This window comes from Chiroxiphia lanceolata, chromosome 6 (assembly GCF_009829145.1).
Source record: "Chiroxiphia lanceolata isolate bChiLan1 chromosome 6, bChiLan1.pri, whole genome shotgun sequence".
Classification (NCBI taxonomy): domain Eukaryota; kingdom Metazoa; phylum Chordata; class Aves; order Passeriformes; family Pipridae; genus Chiroxiphia; species Chiroxiphia lanceolata.
The window spans coordinates 49,279,341-49,304,433 of record NC_045642.1 but is presented as its reverse complement, the minus strand read 5'-3'; the positions used below and the strand labels follow the sequence as shown (position 1 = coordinate 49,304,433).

General features: G+C 42.8%; 1 protein-coding gene across 3 annotated transcripts in view; it reads left to right on the top strand.

Moving 5' to 3' along the window:
- ITPK1 (inositol-tetrakisphosphate 1-kinase) overlaps window positions 1-25,093 on the top strand; it is a 157,821-nt gene that overhangs the window by 10,134 nt on the left and 122,594 nt on the right. Inside the window, exons 1-3 of one of the 3 annotated variants that reach the window (XM_032689956.1) lie at window positions 5,011-5,139; window positions 5,486-5,609; window positions 6,244-6,422. In XM_032689956.1, the coding sequence (XP_032545847.1) occupies window positions 6,328-6,422 (95 nt within the window). In that variant the 5' untranslated portion in view covers window positions 5,011-5,139; window positions 5,486-5,609; window positions 6,244-6,327. Of the gene's footprint in view, window positions 1-5,010; window positions 5,140-5,485; window positions 5,610-5,824; window positions 5,995-6,243; window positions 6,423-25,093 lie in introns of those variants that run through there. The other 2 variants (XM_032689955.1, XM_032689957.1) reach the window with 2 other exon arrangements.

The window sequence follows — 25,093 nt, the reverse complement described above, 5'->3', positions numbered from 1 at the left end:
AATTGGAATTTGAGCAAGAAGGGGGAAAAAAAGCCTCTTTTGGTTATTGAATATTGAGGTCAGATTATGTTTCAAAATGCACTCTGAGTGGGAAATAGCCAAGGATAGGGATGACTGGTGGAGCAAGGCAGGTTATATTCCTGCCTTCAGTACACCAGTAAGTAGGAGTCAAGTCAGTGCACCACTGATGCCTAAGTATGAAAGGTTTGCAAGCAGAAAAGGAACTGCACCAAACTCATAGCAAGGCTTTCTCAGCTGTGTGTCTGGATTAGCACCCTGTAGCATCTTTAGTTAACTTCAGGATAGCTGTGGCATGTCCAAAAGATCTGTTGACTGTCCAGGGGAAGCTTTTGGTTAGGATTGGGGTTGTTTCAAAAACCTTTTCTCCACCTTGTTGATGAAGCTTGAGTTTACTCTGCGAGTGCATCACAGGCAAAAATGGGGTGTGTCCTTCGTATGCTGGAGATACTATCAGATGGATTTGGTTTGGTTTTTTGTTTGGTTTTTTTTTAATGTGCTACAGTTAGTTGGCTTTGGAATAGTGCTGGCATGAACTTTGGAAATGCTTTTCTGCATCTGTTCTTTTTGCACTTGTCTATATAAGTCTATACATTGTGGTAGCTTTTGAAAAGATGGAAATTGCTGCCCTTCCCAGATAGCAAAAAAGACAGTGTCTCCTGATGGGACCATGCAGAATCAGCAAGCACAGTGGCCTGTGAACGGTTAGGGAACTTTTAAGGAAGCATTTAAACAAAACAGGAAAAGGGTCCTCAATCTTTGGAGCCATAACCATGAGAAGAAAGTGCAAGTGATGGTGTGTCCCACACCGGACTTCTGTCTTTCCTGTTTTCTCAGTTTTAGCAGTTTAAAAGGTTCAGCTGTAGCCACAGACAACTCATGGAAGTGGAGGACAACTGGAACGAGGATGTGTTGTTTAGATCATCTGGAACAATGTGCTCCTAACACAAGAGGCAAAGATAGATGTAAATCAGCAAAATATGGGATAATAGTCATAGGATTCATATATGTTCAGGTCACTTTATAAGACTTTATATGTAAGAGTTATATGTCCATGTTGGTCTTATTTACATTCATAATTTTAAAACTAGTTACATCATAAAAAAATAATTATAGCAATGCAAAATATTTTATTTTTCTTTTGTGGAAAGATGGCTCATTTTGCTGGGAGCATGCTCCCAGAATTATTATAGGCACTTAAAACTACCTGATTAAAAAGCTCCAAACAGCTATAACCACTCTGTTAGCGTGAAACTGTAGGTAGAGCAAATCTCAATGCAGCCTAATCCTTATCCAAGCCTCAATCCAAACCTAATGCACTGTGAGGTCACCCAGATTCTTTGGAGAGCAATCTTTCAGGATTTCCTTGCACACAAAATTTGAATCATTTTAACTACACTGAAGCAATCACCTAAGTAAATCTCTGTATGTGTCTGTAATGAAAGAGTTTGTGTGGACATTATTTCCATGTAGCTTGTTGTCATAGTAGAAGGCAAGAGAGCTATGGTAACATAGAGCAGTGCAGTCTGTGTCCACACTTGGGTTTTGACTAGCAAAAGTAACCAGTTTAAAAAGTCTGCTCCGACTGACACAATTATACCAGCACAGGACTTCACCATCTTTTGCATCTTGGCCACATGTTTTTTTTGTGGTTTTAAATTCTTTGTTTGCTGATGAAATGCTTTTCTTGGCTTACGAGCTCACACAGAGTCTGCCCCAAAAGTGCTACATGACAAGCAAGCAAACTTGGCAACCAGACCCTCTCTTTCTTCCCTGCAGCATGTACATTCATCAGAGCTCAGGATAGCCAAACTTTTGAGCTGCACAGAAAGTAAGACGTACGTTCCCATAAAGGTGGTTTCCTTGCAGTTTCAAAAACCCTCATACTTATCCTCTTTTCATGACTGGAACAGAAGAGCTCACTGTGCTCCCAGTGTAACAGGTAGCAATCTAAGCAGTGCTCCACTGGGGCTGGTGGGAGCTCAGGAATCCCTGAACAGCCCTGCATTGGCCCATACAGGGCTGGTTATCTACCAGGCATTGTTGTCACTTTCTTTTGGAAGGTTTTTGAGCTCTTCTAGCTGAATTCTTTCTTCTGTTCTCTACAAGATCTCAGAAGTGCTGATGAATCTCAGTCAGTCCTCACTAATCCATCTTTTCTTTATAAAATCAAAATACTGAAGCATAAATTGCGTAGGTTGTCAGGTGAGTGAGTGAGTAGTCACGTGGGTGAACTGTGCCTTCCCCATCCCTGCTGCTAGGGTGAAGTGGGATTGCCACCAAAAGAGGCAACTTGGTGCTTTCTTTACCTGGCCTCCTTCTTCCAGCCTCTTCACTGCCTTGAGCAACTATAAATGGGTAGGAAGAAAGATGGTGATCCAGACTAAGGAACTGGTTTGGGGTAAGACTAAAATACTGTTGTCAGCTTTCTGAGTTTGTTTTAGTCCAGCTCAGTTCCTGCCTCCCCGATCCTGTTCACGAATGGCCACATGAGCTGGGCTGGCGTGGCAGAAGGTGAGAACAAGTGGCAGTTTTTGGAGGGATGGCATCTCTAAATGCTGATTGAGCTGACTGTACAGTGACAGTCTGATTTTCAGTTGGCAAAGCCTGTCCTGTTCCATCTCCATGGACAAGGGGTCCTTCAGAGCAGTGTGGTTGGGCAGCATCAGGCACTGGAGGGGCTCCCTCTCGGGAGTCTCCGTGACCAGATCCCTGCAGCAGCCCTTGGCTGGAGTTAGCCATGGTACGTTTGATCTCAGACATCAGAAATGAGCTTTCGTCCCCAGTACTAACCTTCACTGATTTATCACTTAAAAGCTGCTGGCCCAGAGTGCATTCAGAAAAGTTTCCAGACAATAGCTGAGGTTACAATATGTTTTGCCAGAAATTCGGTGAAAACCAACCATAATTTGTATAAGCTTAGCTTTACTCACACATGTCCTCTAGTGAACCACTTGGAAGAGAAGTCCTACCTGGCCTTTTCATGAATCTTGCAGTGATGATTCAGTTGTAGATATAGCAGAGACCTGAGAAGTGGCAGCCCATCATGCTTCTCATGCATTTCTCTCTAGCTGCCTCACTGATGGTGACAAGTTCTGGATGCTGTGCAGTACCAGGACCCTTCTTTGAATCTCTCTCTCAAAGCCAAGAAGCTGCACGTGCAGGGTTTTTCTTGTGCTCCAGCCTTGTTCCAGCAGTGCCATGTTAGCACATAATCTGACTTGGCAGTTTGACCAACTGGAGAAGGGGGAGACCTGTCCTGACATGGAAGGCTCAGCCCTTCCTCCTGACCATCCACAGTAGAGTAACATCTGTCCTGTAATAATAAAAAATAAAAATAAAATGTAAAAAGCTTGAACTGCAGGCAGTGAAAATCACTTTGTCATCTTCTTTCCATTCATGACTTCTGCCAGGTGCTGAAAAAATCACTCATTGAGACAATATAGTTAAATAACTAATGAAGGGGAGATGCCTCGTCTTATTCTAAAATGAACTTCCATGGAGTTTCACTAACTTATGCCACATTGCAAGTGCCCAACCTTGTCTGAGCCTCTGTATTTGTTGAAAGGGTTAGAAGACAAGGTGTGAGAGGTTCCAGCTAAACAAGGGAAACCTGCTTTGACCTGTAGCTGAAGCTAAGATGAAGAGGAAGATAGTTCTGGTTGCTGGAGGGCTCAAGATCTTAATCAACCCTCACCCCTTTAATTAGCATGAAGCAGCTCATGAGTTGCAGCTTACAGCATTGAGCCACAGAAAGTCACAGGAATAGTCAACTTGCTCCCGATCAGGAATTGCGTAAACATTACCCTGGGGCTTAGTGTGGTCCCAGGTTTGGCATTGCCTGAACTAGCTCTGCAGTGTAAACAGAGGATTGTAATTCATTTAAGCAACATGCAGTAGAGTGGCACACCAGATGAAATGTTTCCCACATCTGCAGTTGTTCAAGGGTTAAGATTCAAAAAATGCAGTTTAAAATGAAGGCATTTACCAGCCTTCTCCTTCCTAAGAGTGAATCTGGTCTCTGATACATGTCGTTCAAGTTTGTCTATATTGGAGCAAAGCAAATTCCTCCTTTTTAGTGCCTGTTCGTCATTTCCACAGGAGGCAAGAATGCTCAACACCTCTTAAAACCTGCTCTTCCATATCTGGAAAGAAGTTCATAAATATTTCTGTCTCTGCAAACTGTGATTTAGATTGACCTGAAGCTGTGGCATTTCTCAAAGAAAAAAAACATTCAGAAAGAAGTCATTTAGGAAGTTGGCTTCAATAATCTCATGTTTCAATAAATTCATATTCCTTTCTGATACAAATACAGATTTTGAGCTTAATATACTGATGCAAATTTTAATAAAGTTTAAAATAAGTCTAGTGAAATGATAGGTGAAATAAAGCGCTAATACTGGCAAAATGAAACACTTCATAACAGGAAACCCAAGTCAATTTGTTTCAAGATTCTTACATAATTTTGATAATGTTTGATAAAGTCTAGTATTTGGACCTTTTTGAATCACAGGTTTTCCCCAAATTACCATACTTCCATAAAATGTTTAAATATCAGCAAAATATTCTGCAGCAGGAATCATGCTATCAAACTATAGTTACTAATTCTGATACATTGATTAATGAACTGTACAAAATGTGGGAATGTGATTAAGATAAAAAGTGTTCTGTAAAATAAAGAACAGAGTAGCAAATAAGATGATGGAGAAAAATAAACATACACATTCCTCAAAACCACCACAAATAGAGAAAAAGTGCTGTGATATACATTTTCAAAAACCATTCGTAAGAGCTTTTTGCAGGTGACTCCATTCTCTGCCTACTTTCCAATACACCCTTGGGTCAGGATGACTTTGCTGTTCATATGAATAACAACAGGAATGTAGAACAGCCTAAGTCAATGACCATTTTCATATTTCTTAAGGCTTTCACCCTTCTTTTCTTTGCATGGATGCTTCTACCACTTTTCTGATACTCTGCTGAAGTTATTACACCGCATTTGTTGTGGCACTGTGAGTCAGCAGAACTCACCGAGCAGCTCCCACTGAACAGGGCTCCAAGCCCAGTTCACAGAAAGCGTCATCATAGAAGCATCATCTGCACCTCAGATCAGGATTGCAGGTACTGCCGACCCCCCTCTGAGGGATGTTGTTACTGTAAGGGCCGTGCTTGGCATTCCCAGAGAGACAGATTAAAATGTTTGGGCTGAAGTGGTGCTCATTTCAGCTGATGGGGAGAAACAAAGATGGGGAAATTATACTTGTGCTGTGAGATAACCCCAGCAATTGACTGAAAGATTCTTCCTCTCAAATGAAGCACAGAACAGCTGCCTCTGTGTTTAGGAAAGCCCAACTCAAAAATCAGTATGCCAGCTCATGCTTGCATTGCCTGCCTCCTTTTTTGCCTCCTGCAAAAGGAAGTTATATAAGAAATAGCCGTTACTGAAACTTCAATTTAATTCCTACAGGTACTTGCCAAATGCTGGAAGAAGGAAGATACTTGGTTTTGCAGTGAAAACTCCTATTTTCTTGGAACCTTTTTTATATGAGAGATGTACTGAACAACCCTTTTCAATAGCTCCAGTAGGAAATGTAAGTGGCCACATAACCTCCTTAGGAACCAAAACCACAGGGCGCACCCACGGGCCGGGCCGGGCCGGAACCAGCGAGGGGCGCTGTCCCTTTAAGGCGGCGGCGGCGCGGGCGCCCCCTGGCGGCGGCGGCGCGGTGCCCGCGGGGCGGGCGCGGCCCCGGTGCTGCGGCGGGCGGGAGCGTCCCGGTGCCCGCCCCGTGCGGGGGGTGGGAGCGCGGCGGAGGGGACGGCCCGCTGGAGGAGGAGGAGGAAGTGGAGGCGGCTGCGAATAGCGGGCAAATGGGGAGCTGAGCGGCTGCAGCAGCACCAGCACCACCACCAGCACCACCGCGGCCGCGCAGCAGCAGCAGCGGCGAGCGGGCACGGAGGCGAGCTCGGCGGCGGGTCCGTGCGGGCGGGCGCTGCGGGCGTGCCGCGGGGCGAGCGGCGGCGGCGGCGGTGTGCCTCCGGGGCTGGTGCGGGGAGCGGCTCCTCTCTGCCCTCCTGGGCGAGCTGCCCGCCGGTGCGGGGCAGGGCCTGCCGGGGCTGCCCGACTGCCGGGGGCTGCGCCTGGCGCGGCTCAGCTGGGGCGGGCGGGGGGCAGCGCCCGCCGCGGGGAACCGGCTGATCCTCCTTTCTCTGCTTCCCTTGCAGCCGTCGCTTGGCAGGCGCCGAGTGCGAGCGGCAGCTGCGCTGCCCCGCCGCCCCGAGGTGGTCCCCTGCTCGCGGGGCGGCACCATGCAGACCTTCCTGAAGGGGAAGCGGGTGGGATACTGGCTGAGCGAGAAGAAGATCAGGAAGCTAAATTTCCAGGCCTTCGCCGAGCTGTGCCGGTAAGGAGGCGGCCCTGGCCGCGCCGCGGGGAGCGCCGGGGCAGGCGGCGACCCCGGGATGGGGCTGGGGCCGCTCGGGGCTCGGCCATGGCCCGCGGGTGTTCCGTGCTCGGTGCGTGTTCCCGAAGCCGGCTGTGCCCGCCGGGACTGGGGCCGCAGGGCTCGCCGGGCCGCGGCTGTGCGCTCCTGCCTCCCGCTCACCTGGGCGCTGCCGATCGCTCCCGGGAAACCCGATCCGGGGCGGTGCAGCGTCCCCGTGGGTGTGCGAGGGCCCGGCACAGCCCCGCGGTACTGCCCGCCCGCGGTAATTTCTGCCTGCTGCTTGCCGAGAGGTCTCTGGCATTCCCGGATCTCTGCGGACCTTGTTACGAACCGAATTATTATTAGGAAGAGTTAGGCGGCGCGGAATAACTTTCCTTCACGTCATGTGAAAACATATAAAATTAGGGCCCACAAACCCCTGAATAAGCTTGTATTCACCTGAGACATGAATGAGACATCCGAAGGTAGTATACTGCGTCTGTTTTGTGCAGTCCCAGAGGTAAAGGTTAGTTTGATAAGCAGTACTTAGACTTTATCTGAACAACTTAGAGGATAATTTATGCAGTATATTACACAATTTTATTATTTCATTGGAAGTTGTGGGTCCAAGGTCTTGTGACACATGCATTACAGCTTCTGATACTGAATAACATTTTTTTCTGACTTATTTAATTCTAATAGTTCATAACAAGGATATTAAATGAGTTTTGATAATTTAAAAATTTGCGGCATAACCTGTGTGGTGGATTCTGTGAAGTCTTTTCAAACTTTACAGAATATATTTTACGAGACTTCAAATATACTTTATTAAAGCATGTCATACTAAAAACACCAGTCCCTGTGAAATTTCTGTTGGCAGCACTTGCTTCTTTCTGTAAGGATGAAGGAAGCAAAAGGAACAGAAAACTGTTTCGAGAAAGTGACAGAAGCTTTTCCATCAGCTTGTGTACTTGGCATTCTGTATCTCCTCTGTCAAACTTCAGCAAAATTTATCAATTTTTTAAAATATAAAGAAAAGGCCACAAGTTCTGGTTTAACGTCTTTTTAAATTTTATGTCGTTTTCCAACAAAATACTTGTGGACTAAGTTTTGACCTTACCGAGAGATTTGAGATTAGTTTTTCTGATGCGCAGAAATACCTTTTAACCTCTGTTAAGAAAAACGTAATTTTTAGGGCCTTGAGGTTTGGTATAGGCTAGTTTTCATGCCTAGAATTTAGGAAGAATCTCAGGAAATCCATTAAAAACTTTTTGTAGTAATTTATCTTTCGTTTTTGGTATTATGTGCTGTACATTGTTATGCTTAGCAATCTCCAAAACTGACTTTTTGCCCTCTATTGCCCATGTTTCTCTTTCTGACTAGGTGCTTTGCATCATTTCTCTACTTCAGAAATTCCTTACACTTGTGTTACATAACATGGATCTATAATTTCTTTGTGTACTGTACAAATTTTATTAATAGTTTTAGATCTTCATGGTGCTGTAAAAATTGACCCAGAAGTGTCTCTATTGCTACACTTTACTAATTTCTTGGTGAAAATTAGTCTGTCTCATCCTGTACAGGCTAAGCTCGCTTTGAGCAACATTTATAGAAATTAGACAGAGATGTGTGTTCATACGTGCTTTGGTACTTTTAAAAGCATTATTGTGTTTCTGTAAAAGTAGAGTTAAACATTTGGTTTAAGGATAAGTACAGTCACTGTAGCAAGTTGTACTGATATTTTGTATGCTCCGTTTTCCTGCCCAGTAGCTTCCACTGACACTGGAGGAGTGCTGTGTTCATCTAGGCAAAGATTTCAAGTGTTCTATGCTTAACATCTACTTGATGACTTGTGTGTTTGTAAGCTTTTTCAGCTGTAGAAAAAGTGGTGCCAAGCTCAACATACATTTTACCAGAAATCTTGTATATGGTAAAAAGCAAGACAAAGGTACTCATTCCTGTACAGTGATTCATGTGTTAGAGTGGACTATGTGGCTGTCTTCTCTATGTACTTTATGGTGACTGTTACTTGGAATTTATTTGCCTGTTGCCTAGGGATATACTTTCTGGATGACTGCAAAGTTCAGATTTGTTTGTAGGGGTTTGTAATGAAGCAATATAGTCCAGGAAAGTAAGAGAAACCTCCTAATGAACTCCTGAAGCATGCTGAGTTTAGATGAGGGGTATTGTTAGGATAAGAATCTTCATTTCTTTGCAGTCTGTCAGGGCAGCCACTTCTAGTGCAAAGCACTGACATCCTAGAGTGGTCATGGACAGACATTTCAAAATCTGTTTGAATCATCCTCTTGTGTGATAGAGTCTTAAGTGCTGGACTGCTCTCTTAAGAGTGTCTCCAGATTTTAGGTTAGATTATCTGAACTGAAATGAGCCAGTGTGAGAGGACCAGCAGTTAAGGTGCAGCTTTGGGGCATAGGCAGTCCTGCTTTTAGCTTTCTGCTCACAAAGACTGGGCAAGAACCTGAAATACTTTCTTCATGTTTGTATCCACCTTGAAACTTTCTGTGTGACTGGCATGGCAGCTGTCCTGCCTGAACAGTGTCTTGGGACTATTGCCTAAGCTTTATATCCCCAAGAGAATCTTCCTTGTATCAAAGGCCATTGAGCTCCCCTGCACGTTTGGTCCTCACAGTGACACAGTAGATACATCCTACCTGTGCTGTGCTCTTTGTAGAGCGTAACAGCCTTGACTGTGCCTTCCAGGTGCAGCCTAAGGAGATGAAGGCAATGCCCGTGCTTGCATCTACCTCCACATTATTGCCCAGACCAGTGGTTCCCAATTGTTGAATTAGAGCCCAGTGCAGCCCTTAATGCATCTACATCTCTAGGCTTCTGAGCAGGGTGGTGAGCAAAAAGGTAGTGTGTTTTCCCAGGCCTGTTGCAGGGGATCAGTGATCCCTGAATGGTACCTCAAGAGCTTTTGACCTGGAGGATAGAGCACTTACCCTGGCAAGTGGGAAGTCCGGTTTGAAGCCTGCAGCTGGTGCCTCCCAAGGGAGGCCGAACCTGAAGATGGGCCAAGCTTACTGTGGTCCTCTGGCTGAACCTACCACTGTGTATAGAGAGGAATGTGAGCTCCCTCCTCAGTGCCAGGTTAGTCATCCTCCCTGCTATGTGTGAAGCACCTCGGCAGGGGCATTCCTTTGGGATGAGGTGCATCCTCAGTTCTGGTTTCTCCTTCCCAAAGTGGTTTTTGGTTCTGCCCAGGAACTCCTTTCCACATAAGATACTTCATAAACTGTTATTGGAGCAAAACTTTTATGTTCCTTTCTGTGCCTCAGTATAGTTTCACTGGAGAGAGGAGCATTTCTGTCTCAGCCTTGCTCATATGAAGGTATTCCTAGTTGAGTTGTGATGTGAGATTGAGATCTTTTGTGTGGAACGGGGCATGTGGTACAGGCTTCTTATGTTGTCAGTGAATTTATTAGTCATTATTAAGAAGCTACTATTGCCAAGTCCTGTGCTTTTGAGTAAAGCTGCTAGGACACCATGCTTTGTGTTATCTGCATTCCAGCATATCTGCTGTGGCTGCAGTTCCCCAGGTAGGGTCCTCGTGGGACTGCAGTGTGCAAATGTCTGGTTTGTGCATGTCAAGTAGACTTTCCCATGAGCCTTTATGTTCTGCTTCACCAAAATGATGGCATGGTATCAGAGTTTTAGGTTGCTGGGTATTGGCAAAATACAGAGTATCTATGCCCTGATAAAAAGTAAGACAAAGTTTCTGGGTGCTCATAACTGAGAATTTAGGAGCCTGTGATGTGTAGTTCTGATGCTGATGTGTCTCTGCTGCTGAAAGGAGCAGTTCGTCCTTTCTCTAGCTGCTTGGACTCACTCTCTGTCTCAAGCTGCATTTAGTGGTTATGCAGCTGGCAAAGACTCTCAATCCAATCAGTTCCCTGCTCATCACATTGACCTCGGAATGGCTGTCAGTGTGCAGGTGCATGAGCACTAATGCAAGGTTAGGGAAATGGAGATGCCACATTCCATTATAGAGATGAGATGTTCTGTCAATGTCAGATGGTGGTAAAGACTCTTGGATGCCCACATTATCATTCTGTAAAATATGCATTGGTGTACTGCCAGGTCTCTGTGGATGTTGTGAATAAAAGGACTCCTGTTCATGCTGTGTGAGGAGTGGTGGTGGTAGTACAGAAAAATGCATATATCTTCTCAGAAAGTGAGTTGTGCTGTGTTTGGCACCAGTTAAGATTAGCGAGCTGCAGCCGTTTACAAATGGCTCTTCACTGTGTAAAAGCCTCCATTTCCTTTGTAGTTGTTCTGCTTGTCAGCTGTTACTATGGTCTCTTCAGGGAGCTGTGGAGATGCAAGGCAGTAAGGGCATGGCAACATGAATAAGTTACAGTGATGTGAAGTGAAATATGCCTCATCCAAGAGGAGATAATTTAAAGTCACCCATTTCTGAATGATAAGCTGGCTCTCAGTTATTTTGGGCAAAAGCATTCACATGTGCAGCCTTTAAGTTTGCATGGTAATGTGGTATCTTTTCTGTGTAGCTATATTCATAATGAGTCAGAATTTCCTCTTTATGGCATGTAGAAAACGAATAGGAAAGGAGTTAAAGAGTTACCTGAAGAGGTAACTCATGTCATGATAAATCCTACAATTTGACTGACAGAAGAACTGTGCTTGCGTACCCTAACACCCAGATTATTTATGGATTTTACTGTACTGTGTTTTTTCTCATAAAAGCAGAGTGTGCATCTGGGAGGGAGAAGTTCTCAGGAAATTATAGAAATTCTGAGAAACTCAAATTCTGCCCACAAAAAGCAGTGGAAGTGGGGTAATTGAGTTATGGCTCCTAGTAAAGCCCAGTTGTCTTGACTTTTAGTAGGCAAGCCAAATGTTCGTCTTTCCTCCTTGAGAGATCATCCATGACAAACCAATAGCATTCCTTGACACACAGGAAGCTAAGGCATCTTGGTCCAGTTTGGATTCCCAGGTGCCATGCACTGGTGAAGACTGTTTTGAAACTCGAGACCATGTTCATGAATTGTGACTTGCATCAGTTCAGCAAGTCTTGGTTTTATGTACTTTAGGCATGTAGGTCCTGGTAGAGCATGTCACCTGTGCTGAAGACCATTTAATTATGACAGGTCACTGTGGTGGGTTGGTTTGGTTTTGGTTTTTTTTTTTTTCACTGAGTTATGATGAAACCATTTTGATGCTGATACCAGGTCAATCTGCTGAATATAGCAACCAATGATTTTTTTTTCCCACCAAAATATTAGTATGCATAATTTAAATTTCTGTGACTTGAAATAGTTTGGTTTTTTTTCTTTAAGTTAAATTGGTTCTTCAACTTCTGTCCATTTAATTTGTGATAGATAGTTAAGCCTTATTGTAGCATATATAAGAAACTGCTCTGTTTAGCAAATCTACCATAAAAACAAATGTTTTTTCAGTGCTGTAGATCTGTATGGCTTTCCTTTTCTTTTCTAAATTTTATTTACAATCTCTTGTGTGCCATGGACTGTGCCCAAGAACCTAAACATGACTTATAAGACAGATTTAAGAATAATGCTGTTTTGAGGGTATTAAAATAATCTGTTTCTTTATATAGTAGGCATGAAGTATATTACATATTTTTTCCAGGAAGAAGTCAAGGAATTTTCTTTAACCCCAATTCCCCACAAAAAAACCCTAAATACTACTTTTGTTAAATGTCTGGCTTGTGCCAGTTAGCTTTTACAGCCTTAAAAGCCATAAAAATAAAATGTATGTGTGTTGATCAATAGCTCCCATTGTTGCTTGTGTTAGTCTGAAATACTATATCATGAGAAGTAACTGGGGGCCAGATGGGTGGGTAGGTTTCTTTGACATCAACTCTAACAAAGACTTAGAACTAACCTAGTGGTAGAAATTGCACTGAACCATGAAACGGTGTTGAAGGTAGTAGCAAAACCCCATGTATTTCTTGGAGGAAAAGCTCATTGTATTTGAGTCCCTGCTCCTCCTTCCAGTAGTGTGTGGAGAAGACTTTACATCCCAGAAGAACTGGATATGTGTGCATTTTCTTAATGTCTGGGAACACTTATTGGCAGGCGTTCTTCTCACAGAAAGCTTACGGCGTTATGCTTGCAGAACCATTTCATGGGAACACAGAGTGCAGCTGCTCCACTACACAAGGGACTGTAACAATCACCCTTTCATAGCGACTCTGTTTTGTGGTCTAGCAATCATTTACCTCAGGTGGAGGAAGTTTGCGTCCTCCTCATGGAACATCCCTTTACCACAACCTGTTGGAACTGATACGCAGCAAGGAGCAATAGTAAACCTGGCCGGGTGGCAGCTCTTCAGACACAGATCTGCATTCTTTTGCAGGTCACAGGCTGGATACAGATTGACAGTGTTGCCAAAAAAAGCCCCCAGAACCCCCAAATGAATGTCATCTTGGGGTGTGTCAGTCGAAACAGAGCCTGCAAGGCGCATGAGGTAGGGCCTCCATTCTGCACAGCACTGATAAGGTTCTTGCTACCGTAGTCTCACCTCCTGCCTTTAGCCTGGGGCATGGCATTTCAGGGAAAAGGCCGAGCAGCTGGGAGGTGCCCAAAAGAGAGCAGTGAGAAGGATTGGAGGTTTTGTAAATACAGTGTATTGTACTGTGCAAGAGGCTGGAGATGGATGTTCAGACACTGTAAAAAACTTGTAGGAAAGAAAAAAAACCCCAACACAAGTTCCCCCCATCCCCCGCCAAGCATATTTCCCAGTTCTGTTGTAGGCAGAACAAAAAGTAGTGGCCTTCAATTGTGCCAAGAAGGAGGGATGACAGGAAGGTGGAAAAGACAATGTGATTGTCTCGGTAGGCAGTGGAATTTGTTGCTTGAGACTTCCGCAACCGGTTTGGACAAACGTGGTGGGAATGAAACGTGCCTGTGGTCCTATTTCAAGACAGAGATATTGAGCTCTGCTGAGGTGAGTGCTGTCCTTGGTTTGGTCCAATCTGTAATAGTGCAGTATGAGCCTGAGAAACTGCTCTTTGTGTACATTAAATAGCTTGAAGTCCCTTCGCTAATTCAGGAATCATGACTTGGGAAGTCTAGGCACACACTCTGTGTGTGCAGTTTTTTTGAATATATAGGCTCAGCCTGAAATGGGTGTCAGAGATGACAGAAAGTGTTTCCTCTGCCTTAATATGCTGCACCTGGGAAGCACCAATGGACAGCATATCTCCTGATACTGGCTGGATAATGTGCTATTCTTCTCAACTGTTGACACTTTTTGGTGAGATGACATTCTTGAATATGTTCCAAGGAAAGAAGGAAGCAGTGCATGTGAAACACTAAAATAAGCATGATAACAGATAAAATAACCACCTGGGATGGGCACATCTGTACCATAGTGTTGTGGAACAAACCATCTCGTCTGGTTATCTTTTTTTTTCTCATTTTTTATTTCAGTGTTCAGTCCTTGAAACAATGGTTTGTTTTGTGCTGATGGAATTAACTCTTCTCAGAAGGAGTTACATGCTTTATATGATCAAGGAGGAAACTGCTGATACTTCCATACTGTCCAAATACTACAAAAATGCTGGTTAGTATTCTCTCTGTTTGCAGAGAGAAATCCTTTTTGGAGGACAACCATGTACTTTAGGAATGGCTTTTAAAATAGCTAATTTTTGTGGAAGGGAATGTCCTTTAGTTCCAAGTAGAATGTTGTTACTTGTAATTCTCTTTCCTCCCAACTGCAGTGCTTGGGCTATTTTGGCTGGAGTGTGATTGCCACTCATGCAAATTCTGTCAAGTAATTCCTGTGAGTTGGGAACCAAAGCAGAAGTCTGCTCTTTCTCACAACCAGGCTACTACCTATGCAGGCAGCAGGGTGTGTGCTCATTGAGAGGTTGCTCTGAGGGCTCTCGAGGCTCTGATCTGTAGAGTGGAGAAAATCATGTTTCCAGCGGCACTTTTAGGAAAGTAATTGACAGAGCCAGACACGGAACTTGGAAGCAGGTTCTGTTCACATTGAACTGTTTAATCTCCCCTGAGATGCCAGATAGTGAAGATTTATAGCGTGTCTTGTCTTGTCACATACAGCTGAGTTAAGTTTGCTTGCTTGAAAAAATCCGAAGTTGGTCCTTCCTCCTCAAAACCAGGCTTATTTTTGCTCTTCATCACACTCCTCACAGGCTTTTCTTCCTCCTTGTCAACAAGGCTGTCTCCAGTCCTTTCCCTCTGTAACACATTGATTCTGCATGTTCAGTCTAGGTGCAGAGGCACTGCCTTGTGAAACTGCATTCTGCATGGTGCCACTGGCAAAGGAGGAAAAATAAGTGAATAAGACAAGTCTGCAGCAAAAGACATACGAAATCTTGACCTGTGAAGCTGGGATGCTCCTGGCTGTCATTCTGAAGCCCCGTGTTTGTCTCATCAGACCACACCACAAACATTCATGCACACTGAGGGAGTCCCCCCTCAAAGAGCACTTATGGACTAAAAATCAGTGCTTTAAGAGACCTGGTTTGAGTTGAATGTTTTGGCCATAAGCAACATAGTTGTCCTTTTCTGAAATTATATGATTTAAAGTGCTGCTGACTTTTTGTACTTTCTGCATTTTTCTCCCTGATGCTAGGTCTGGATAAGTACATGTAATAGTGTAATGTCTTCTGTTACACCAGGAGGAAATAGTTCAGAGGATTCTCTGGAAACAAGGCCTTTGGCACTGCCTGTTGTAGTGCTTAGTAATGACTTGCTGCCTAACCTTGATAAAGTTATCTGCATGTTGGGGTTGGGACAACTGGTTAATAGCTGATAGAACAAGTGATGTCTGGGGTGATTAATGGTGCTGGAGGGAAATGATATCATAAAGGTTCACTTACAAAATGCCACACCTGCCCCATGGGCAACCATAGTGCTGCAGTCCTTTCTCCCTGCCACTCTGAAATGAATATAGTGGTTAAAAGAATTGGTGTGATGACTAGGCTTATTCCTTATCTCGTCAGCCTGCTTTCCCTACAAGAATGAATAGTGTTGTCATTTGTATAAGTGGGCTATGAAACACTGCCTGCTTCAGCAGTATGGTATGGTTTGGTGAGTCCAGCAGTGACCACTTAAACTTGACTGGATACGTGTGTGTGCTTCGAGGAGAAACTTGTTTATTTCCTTGCAGTTAAAAAACAAACCAGAGGTGAATGTAAATACTGAAAACTGTTGTTCTTTAGCTCTATCTGTGTGTCATACAGCTGTATGTAGATGCTGCTTTGTTCAGGAACACGCTGTTCCTTTGATTACAAAATCTCGTCTCAGTTTAGGAGAAATTACAGGCTGAGGATCCAGCCGCCTCTGCCTGCTGTCATTGGAGTCTGGTACCAGTGCAGGCAGAATGGGCTCTCCTTGCTGGTGTTTGAAGGGTGAGAGGGTAGCAGGGGGTAGGTAACAGTGAGGTTACTCCTGTACAAGTTCACTAGTGTGTTTGTTCCATAGCCGGGGCTCTAACTGCTTGGAGGTGTTTTGGTTGACAGGCCATCTGAAGAGCATGAGGGCAGCCAAACAGACCTGAACCCAGCCAGCTGGGACTGATCTCTAAGCAGATGCTTAGAGAAAGTATGAGGCACAGAGCAAATGTGCTCACCTTCCCCTTGGCAGACTCTCTTGCCTTCTGTCAGTTACTGTTTAGAGACTCCAGTGGCAGCAGTTGTGTCCATGGTACCACGTTCAATAGCCACAGGTGGATCTGCTCCACATAAACCTTTTAATGCATTTTTGAACTCACTTTCATTTCTGGCATCACAGGAACATAAGGAAGCTATTGGCACTTGTTGGCAATTCTCCAGTTTTGTTGTGAGTAAAAGCATGGGTAAAACCAAAGTTGCTTCTATTGTGTTGTGAGGTTTTTTGTTTGTTAAGGTTTTTTGTTTGTTTTTAAAACCTGTAAAGGAATAGATATTACTTATTTTTAAATGTATGTGTACATGTTCATTCCAAGCAAAATGAATACATACACATACACAAAACAAAAACAAACAAACAAAAAAACCACACCAAAAAACCAAACCCTAACAAACAAAAAACCCCTCCTTTTTAGCCACCAGCGCGCGTGTAACGAAATTGGATAGAGCCCTTCCCAAATCTTCGTTCGCGAAGCCCAGCCATGATGACATGTTCATTTTACTAAAGCGCTCTGGCTCTTGACTAATTAGAAAAAAGGTCGTTTCGGTCAAGATGTCTTGAAGTTCAGAAGTAAAAAGTTCTTTCCCTAAAAGAAAACACTTTCCTGCTAAAAATAGAAAAGCTTGCAGAAAAGGGAGGAGGAACTAAAAGCTGGGTACAGTTTAGGAGCTGTCTTCTAACTTAATCTAGTACATGCTCATCCGTGACTTGCAACCAACAGTGGAGGGTTTTTTGGAACCTATAAACCCCTTGTAAGTGAAGAGAGGAGAGTGTCCAGATCCACATTTGCTGCCTGACCAGGTTAAGTGGTAACATAGCAGAGGAGCACTCTCAAAAAGTGAAGCAAAGTACTGCAATAGTAAGAGAAGACCTGTCTCTCTAGCATTTATGCCAAATGTACAATTAATTTTCAAGTAAGATCTGCACTCATCTTTTGTCTGGTATTGAGCACATTGAGTTTTTCTCGTCTTCCTGTTGATTTTTCAGTTAACATTGCCTTTTTGTAGTCTCAAGTATGACTTTGAGTTGCTTCAACTCAGCATTCTTTCACACTGTTGTTAAAATGGATTTTCTTTGCCAGTCAATCTTTGAGCACAGATGTGCCTGTGCTCAGCTCAGCCTCGTGGTTTCAGAGTAGCTGTGCTGTCTGGCACAGCTACGTGCCGATAATGTGTTGAATCATGTTTCCAGCATGTGTGGCTGTAACGTAAGCGTCCTCTGGACTAGTCTGGATAAACCACGTTATCAGAGACTGTACAGGGCGCTGTGGCATGATAGAGCTGTGTGCGAAGCTCAGCATTCAGATACACTTGCTGGTTGGAGGGATGGGAAGAGAAGGATAGAGTTTGTTCTGAGGTTGCCTGTGGTGCTGCTCTTGTTTTGCCGACAAAGAGGGAGCTTAATTCACTGGAGCTGTCAATCTGGTAGTTTTCAAGCACTGAAAGAAAAACTACTGTAAAAGTGTGTGTAAGAGGGAGGAAAGGGGAAAAGAAAAAACTAAGGAAGAGTACTCTTTTGATGAAAGGCTGATGGTGTAAAAACCCCCCAAACTTGTAGTTGCTGACCTGTACCGTGTATGTAGCAGAAAAGGGGAAAGCATAAGAGTAAAAAGAAAGTATTATTGCTGGCATATTGGGTTGAAGCACTGTGTGCTGTGGAAAGAGTATGTGATGATAGAATTGAACAGCACCCTTTGTCCCTCAGTAGAAGCTTTCTTTTTCAAAACTGCCACCTTTTAAAGTGCATTTAATCTGTGGAGGAAAATGGTTTGTTGTTTTTCAGTTGTTCCTGGTTGCATGGAGTGCAAGTGGGAGCTGGGGCTACAGGAGAAAAGGAGATCTATTTGCTGGTGGAAAAGCGCTGGATAGGGTTATACTTTGACTTTGTGGCTTGACATTTTGGTATAACCTTTCCTTCTGTCTCAAGGAATAGATCAAAGTCCAGGGACTTTATCCAGGTTGGAGTGAATTTTGAAAATTAGGTCTTTATTTTACCTCTCTCCTGGCCTTTATAGAACCAAAAGTTTAGCACACTTTGAATAGAAAGTACAGACTTGCTGCTAGATAGGGCATTGAAACTCCATTTTCTTTTCCTTTCTCTCTCTAATGCTATTTTAGGCCCTCAGTTCTGAGCATATGGGAGAATTTGTACTTTGAATTTTGGTGGTTTGGTTTTGTTTGGTCTTGGTTTTTGTTTTTTCCCACAATCCGGTAGAATTTAAAATCTTTGGTCATAGGCATCCCAAAGTTTAAATTGCTTTTGTTTGGGCCTAACTTTGTTTAAAGAACTTTTTAGCTGATTTCCCTTCTGATTACTTTGTTAGTGCAAAGTAACTGTAGCTTTACTCTTTATGTATGGTGTAGGGCATTGATCTTCATCACTTTTGTTGCTCACTAGTGATGGATTACTTGTTTTGAAATAGCATTGCACCGCAAGATAGAGCATTTTTGTGGATCAGAACTTGCTCTTTTGCAGGAAAAATAGTGGATCTTATTATTGTCTGGTCTAAATGTGATTTAAAACCTGTCTTGGCTAGCTTTTCTGTGAATTACCTTCAGAGGTTATCATTGGTTCTGGGTGTTGTAATCAAACCACGTGGATCTTTAGCATATAGATCATGTCTTCCTGAGAAGTCTCTAGAGAGTAGAGAAGACTTTATTTGATTGATGCTGGTCAGTTGCTGTGTTTTAATGCTGAATGTTTCTAAGAGATCGGTGGGATGTAAGTGCTCATTTGAGTCAACTAGGATTGGAGCCCACAACGATTCTGTGAAGAGTCAGAAGTGATTGAATGACAAAGGCATAGGGTCATTGGGGAGTTTTATCTTTTTTCTCTAAGTAAAATAAGCTCAAGTGCCTTGGAGAAAAATATGGTTACAGCAGACTGTCACTTCCAGGTGTGCTGTGCCAACCTCCAGTTTTTCTAGTAAGTCATTTCTCATTTTTGTGCTACTGTGTGTAGCAGTTTCCTGGTCAGCGAAGGGCTACATCTTTGTTCACAATAGGTATTTTTTGGGTGGGGGTTGGCACAATATTTTTGTGCTGTGATTCGATCTCTCCTTTGTCTTGAATAATTTATTAAATTGTCATGCTTAATCCCATTCCTTTTTGGCAGGTGTTCCCTTAGTATTTTTTGCAGTGGCAAAGAAACAGTGTAGCTCTGATTGCAGGAGAATCACTGAAGGAAAACAGTATTTTGGGATGTTTCTTTTGTGTCTTTGGCTATAAAACAGAAAGAACAGCTAGAGGCAGAGTAGATGGGACCTTCAGTCTGACATGGTGTAACTGTTCGTTTATTAACAAATAACTTCCCTGATTTCCCCTTGTTAGTAGTTTCTCCTGTTTGTCATTGTGAAAAAATTCTGTAGAATCGGATATGGGAGTTTGTTCAAAGAGGAAAATGTGTTTCTGAAGCCACAGAACATGGTTAGAACACTTACTACAGCCAATGTGTGTTTTTAAAGTCACTTTTTTTGGCCAGCTTTCGTACCAGCGGACTGTGGAAAAGTGTGTTTCTTCCCTGCTCCCCGCCCCAAATTACAGTAACTGCAATTAGGAGACGATAATTAAGATGCTTCATTCCTAGCTTGGGTAAAGACTTTGGAAACAAAGTAATTTATTCTACGATGACTTTACCACAGATTTCTTTTGGGGCAAAGCTGTTTCCTCATATGTAAGATCAAGATCTTTAAATCTTGTTCCATAGACAATTTACATGGGGACCAAGTTCTGTGTACAAGTGCTTATTCCAAAAATAGTAATCCTTGCATTCAAAGTAGGCTGACATTCTCAAAAGCTCCTAGTTTTTAAAGTGCTGAGTTTCCTTGACTTTGATGAGAGCTGACCATGTTTGCAGATCTTGGCCTAATCCAACTCCCTCTGAGGCTGTTGGGAATCTCTGTAGTTGGATTCCTTGGGTACTGGATATACCTGGTGTTCAGATTTTTTTTTTTTTTTAAATGGAAAACCTGGGAGACAGGAATTGAATAGATTTTGTTCATAGTGGCACAAGTTTGGTGGCAAACCTGGGATCACCACATGGATTTCTTTTGCTGGTTTGTTCTTGCTTTGTTGTACCATAGCTTCTGAGAGCAGGCACTTTAAAGATGTCATGGCTTGATAACAACGATTGATGGCCAAGAATCAAAAATGTGGTAGGTAGTAATTAAAGCATTCAACCCTGGTGCCATTAAAAATACTCTAAATACCTGCTTGGCCCAGGGAAGTATCCGGTGGAGTAATTTGAAATTTGTTTTTGTAGGACCAAGTATAGTATTTGAGTTTCCTGTTAGTGCTGCTGCCACCTTTACTTATGTTGACTGATATGTGGGTGTGAAAGCTCCCTGTAAGAATAGATTTTTAGCACACTTGCTGCTGGCAGTGAAACCTGAAACACAAAATGTTTGTTTCTGGAAAACGTACATGGTCTGTATGAAATATCCTGGTTCACTCTCCCATTAAATTGAAGTAGGTTGCCTGTCGTTTGTGGCAGATCCAGGCAGAATGGAGCAGCCCAGCAGTGCTGCTAATCATAGAATCATAGAATCAACCGGGTTGGAAAAGGCCTTCGATATCATCAAGTCCAACCCTTGATCCAACATCCAGGTTTTTAAGATTTTTCAGATGAGACTGGATGTGGCACTTAGTGCCATGGTCTAGTAACCATGGTGGTGTTGGATCAAGGGTTGAACTTGATGATATCGGAGGTCTTTTCTAACCCGATTGATTATTACAGTAAAGGAAGACTTGTGCTGGAGAATGTTTTTGGTTTAATATTTTTTGGTCTTTGAAACATTAGTGTCTATGTGAGGCTGTCTTCAGCAGCTGCTTTGGTTTTGAGAGGATAATTGTTGGAGCCTTCTGTAAGAGGAGGGATGAAGGTTCTCTTTCAGTAAAGCTTGACCTCCTTTTGGTGAAATAAAAACTACTAAAGGGTTAAGTTTTTCTCATTCCTGTATGCCTTTGAAAGTGAAAATTCTTTCCCGTGCCTTTTCCCCCCTCTCCAACACTTCAGGAAATTTAATTATTTATTCAAAATGTCTGATGTTGGTGTTGGATGCCTACAGAAACTGAGGCATTTTTGCAAGACCAGTCCCAAAAAATCCTGAGAGGTGGCTCTTTCCCTCTGTACTGTAAGTATGTAGTTTTACTATGAGTCTGAAGCACACCACCCAGACAGCTTTGAAATATGAGTAAAGTCTTAGGTGTATGTAGATGAGCTGCAAACAATTGAAATGTATTTAAATCTTGATGTCTTCCATGTATTCGCTGGCGCGGGGGTTGTACAGGGAGTTTCCAAATCAAAGAATACTCTCTTATCCAAGAGAGAATAGAAAAAAAGACCCTTGAATCAGGCATAGTCCTGGCAGCCAAAATAGGCCTGGCTTTTGGCTTAGTAGTTGGCTTCACCGTAATTTAAGTAAATTAGTGAATTTCCCAATATGCTTTTTCTGCCTGTCAAATGCTGAAATAATACAAACCTGTCAGAACACTGTTGACTGGCTGAACTGAGTGTACATTGCTCATAGATCATAGATCTCAAAGGAGAGCCAATGTGTTTATTACTTTATCTTGTTATTTGTCAGCAGCTCTTAATTCGCGTTTAGCTGCTCCAACACATGGTTCAAAATTAAGAATTCAAGTTGTTAAAACTTGTCTGCTTCCCATTGGTGATTTCTATAAAAGAAATATCATCAGACCTAGTTGCTGAGCTCTCTCAACTGCTGTTTTCTTTCAGACCTATTTAGCTAATGAATGTTTTCAGTTCATCGTATGGAGAGTAAGTAGTTACTCAGTTTTTGCCAAGCTAAGATTTCATCTGTTTGCACTGACTTTGCTAACTTGGTAATTTTAATTTGTGGTGAAAGTGAAACTATGGTTTGAAAAGCAAAGATGAGAAGGAGCCAGGAGGCTCTGTACCAATCCAGTGCAGAAGGGACAGTGATAGTGATAAGGGTTGTTTTCTTGCTTACGTTTTTCTCTGCTTCTTGTGTGGCTGCCTGAGTTCCAGGAAGGCCCTTGTAACCCCGTACATAGAGCAAGTAGAGCACTTTCCAACAAAAAACCTGATAAAACACAGGGAAATGAAAACTCTGGAAGCTACAAATAAATTTGAGCTTGAACCTAAACCTACTGATACCAATGGGAAGATTTATCTAATACAGGAACTTTGGAAAAAAAAAATCCCCCAAAGTAGGAGTCTTTTATTCTTCTTGTAGCAGCTTATCTATGAAGGTGCTGTGTAACTTACCCATCTAGCTGTGAACTGGAAAAAAAAAATAATAATCACTTCTCAGAAGTGATTCATTTTCTTTCACATCTGCAGGTTGTTTACTGGGACTGGCTCTTCAGGAAGTCTGTACTCTTTTGTGTTTATTCTACACAATTTTTAGTTGTACTAAATATCTGAAAGACTGAAGATTGGCTGGCTGAGGGTTGTATCAGAAGTGAGTAACAGCTTGGTTTTGTCATGCTTATTTAAAAATTAGAAGATCAGGTATGGTCTGCAGCCTGTTTTCCTAAAAGAAGCTGCTGTTTGCCGTTGTACCAAGAAACTATTTTTTCCCCTCTAAATGAGGCCTGGATCTCCTAGGAGATTTTAAGGCTGCATAGTTATTTTCTGGAATATAGGATCATTTGATGCATCTTCTGAAATGGTGTTTGAGAAATAGTTCAGTACATCTTTCCAGTGACCAGCAAGCAACACAGCAGTGTTTTGGTCTTGCTTTCCAGTTGAGAATGTAACTCTGAAACACTGGCCAGATCATATACTAGCAGCGAAAGTGGAACAGTGTAATCTAAACCCTTCCAAGTGAAAACAAGGCAGGCAGTTACTTTGCTTTAGAAGAAGTTTAGTATTTTAAGGTGAACTCTGTTTACATCAGTTGTCTTATCCACAGGACTGAAAACAGCATGTCTGCAGAACACAGTGTGGTAAGTTAATCTCTGTGTATGTAAAGGTTTCAAGGAGTGGTCTCATGGGAAAGAATAAAATACCGAAACCAGTATGAAAGCTTTCTAGACTACAAGGCCCTGTACCTTCTCTCCTGGTTGCTTTTCAAATGAACAACTGTGAGCCACATCTAGGAAAGAAGATGGATATGTTGATCAGTGGGCTGCCTGCTGTGTGATGCTCTGAGCTGGTGTAAGCACCCTTTCTGATCCAAGGCAAGAGTCATCCATGTACTTAAGTTGGGATGCTGTTCCTGCTCCTTCTGAAGGAAGTTCGTGTTGTTGAGTTGTCCTGGTGCGAGAAAGACTGTTTTCTTTTTACCATGATTTTCTGGATTACTTGTGGCCTGGTACTGACTTCCGAAACCATATGTTTACATCAGGGAAAGAAGATCTTTACTGTGTTTGTTCTTGTTTTATACTGAGACTGGCAGTGTTCCATAGATTTTCCATGCTGTTGATTTTTTGGAGGTTGTGTTTCTGCTCTCTCTGTCTTGCTTCTCTAAGGTATGGTTTTTCATGACAACTTGGAGGGTAGGATAGATGGGCCTTTGGAGTGAGATGAAGAAGTGGCTGGGGTAACTGTTAAGTCTGAGCCTGTGTGATGCAGCTAGTGGAAGCCTTGGTGTTCCAAGTGAGAGAGCAGAGAGGTGAGTGAGAGGGTAAAGAGCATCAGCTGTAAAACTGAGGGACAGCATGAGAGGCAGAGATTATAGTCCTACCCTCCTGTCCCTGGAATGTGTCCTGACTGAGGCATTGATGGGGCTCAGTATGTCCTCCTCAGAGGAGGACAGTTTTAAAACCCATTTCATATGAAACCTCTCCACTGAAAAACTGAATTCTAACTTTAGCTTTTTAAAAATACTTTTTTATCTGGGCTTATGGAATAAATACAAAGTTGTACTGTGTGTGTGAAGCGTCTGTGATGGCAAGCTTCATCCACAGCTTCTGTCGCCCGTGTTGTCCGAGCACGTTCATCATCAGTGGAGGTGTTTGGTACTCGACAGCATAAGCATGTCCTACCTGCTTATGCTACTAGAAAGGTGCAAGACCAGTGATGTTTGGCTTGGTGCCATTTAATTACAGCACAAGAGCTGTATGGCTGTAGGTGGGTAGAGACATTAGGTAATGCATCTTGAGCAAGCCTAGTGCCAAGGCAGTGATTAACTTTGAGGAAGAAATGAAAAGAAATGTGCTCTTTGATATTATGTTCTTGCTAGTTCTCTCTTGTGTATGAGCAGAGGGAGAAGTTTAATGGCAAGTTTGGCACACAGGTTATCTCTAGAATCATCTGTAAAAAGTTTACTGTAAGGTAGGATGCAAGACTGTGGGTTAGGGCCTTAGTTATAGTGACATATTTTACAAAGAACTACTTGAAAAAGAGAGATATTTCTGCAGTCAACAATATAAAAATTTTGTTTGGTTTTGACATAAGAGCTTATTCATTCTTTTTCAGTTCATAGCCTTAAATGGCGAAAAATGCAGTTTTACATTTTTTTTCTTTCATTTCCTAATTGTTTGTCTGTAGGTTTTGTTTTTTTTTTACCCACTTGTGGTGTGAATAGAGACGTTAATCTTCACCAGGGAAAGTCTTCCGAAAAAAGTCTAGGCATGACCTTACTAGTATTTTTCTAAGGAGAACACCACAGTGTGAAAACAGTGGAATAAAATCATAATTAAATGATCTCTTACTTTTCCAGAGTCACTTCTGACTGAATATGCTGAAGACAGACAGGGATATAAATGGAGCTGTAGTGTACCTCTGTAAACAGGGTCTGTGGTTTAAAAGTGCCCTGGGGCACTTGGCTGCTGTTGTAAACTATCGGAAATTAGTAATTGGAACTGTAGGTATTATGTCTGACCAATATGCAGGCCAGTGCTTTTTGTAGGTTCAAAAAATTTGCACTTTAGTACTTTACACTGGATTTGGTCTTCTCTTGAAGCCAGGCCTTGAGAGAGTGTCGTACTGCGAAGTCAAGGCTGACCGTGATGCTGTGGGACTGTCACTGGTGGGCTGTTGTTAGTGCTGCCGTGCCGAATGTGCTGGCTGGTCTGCAGC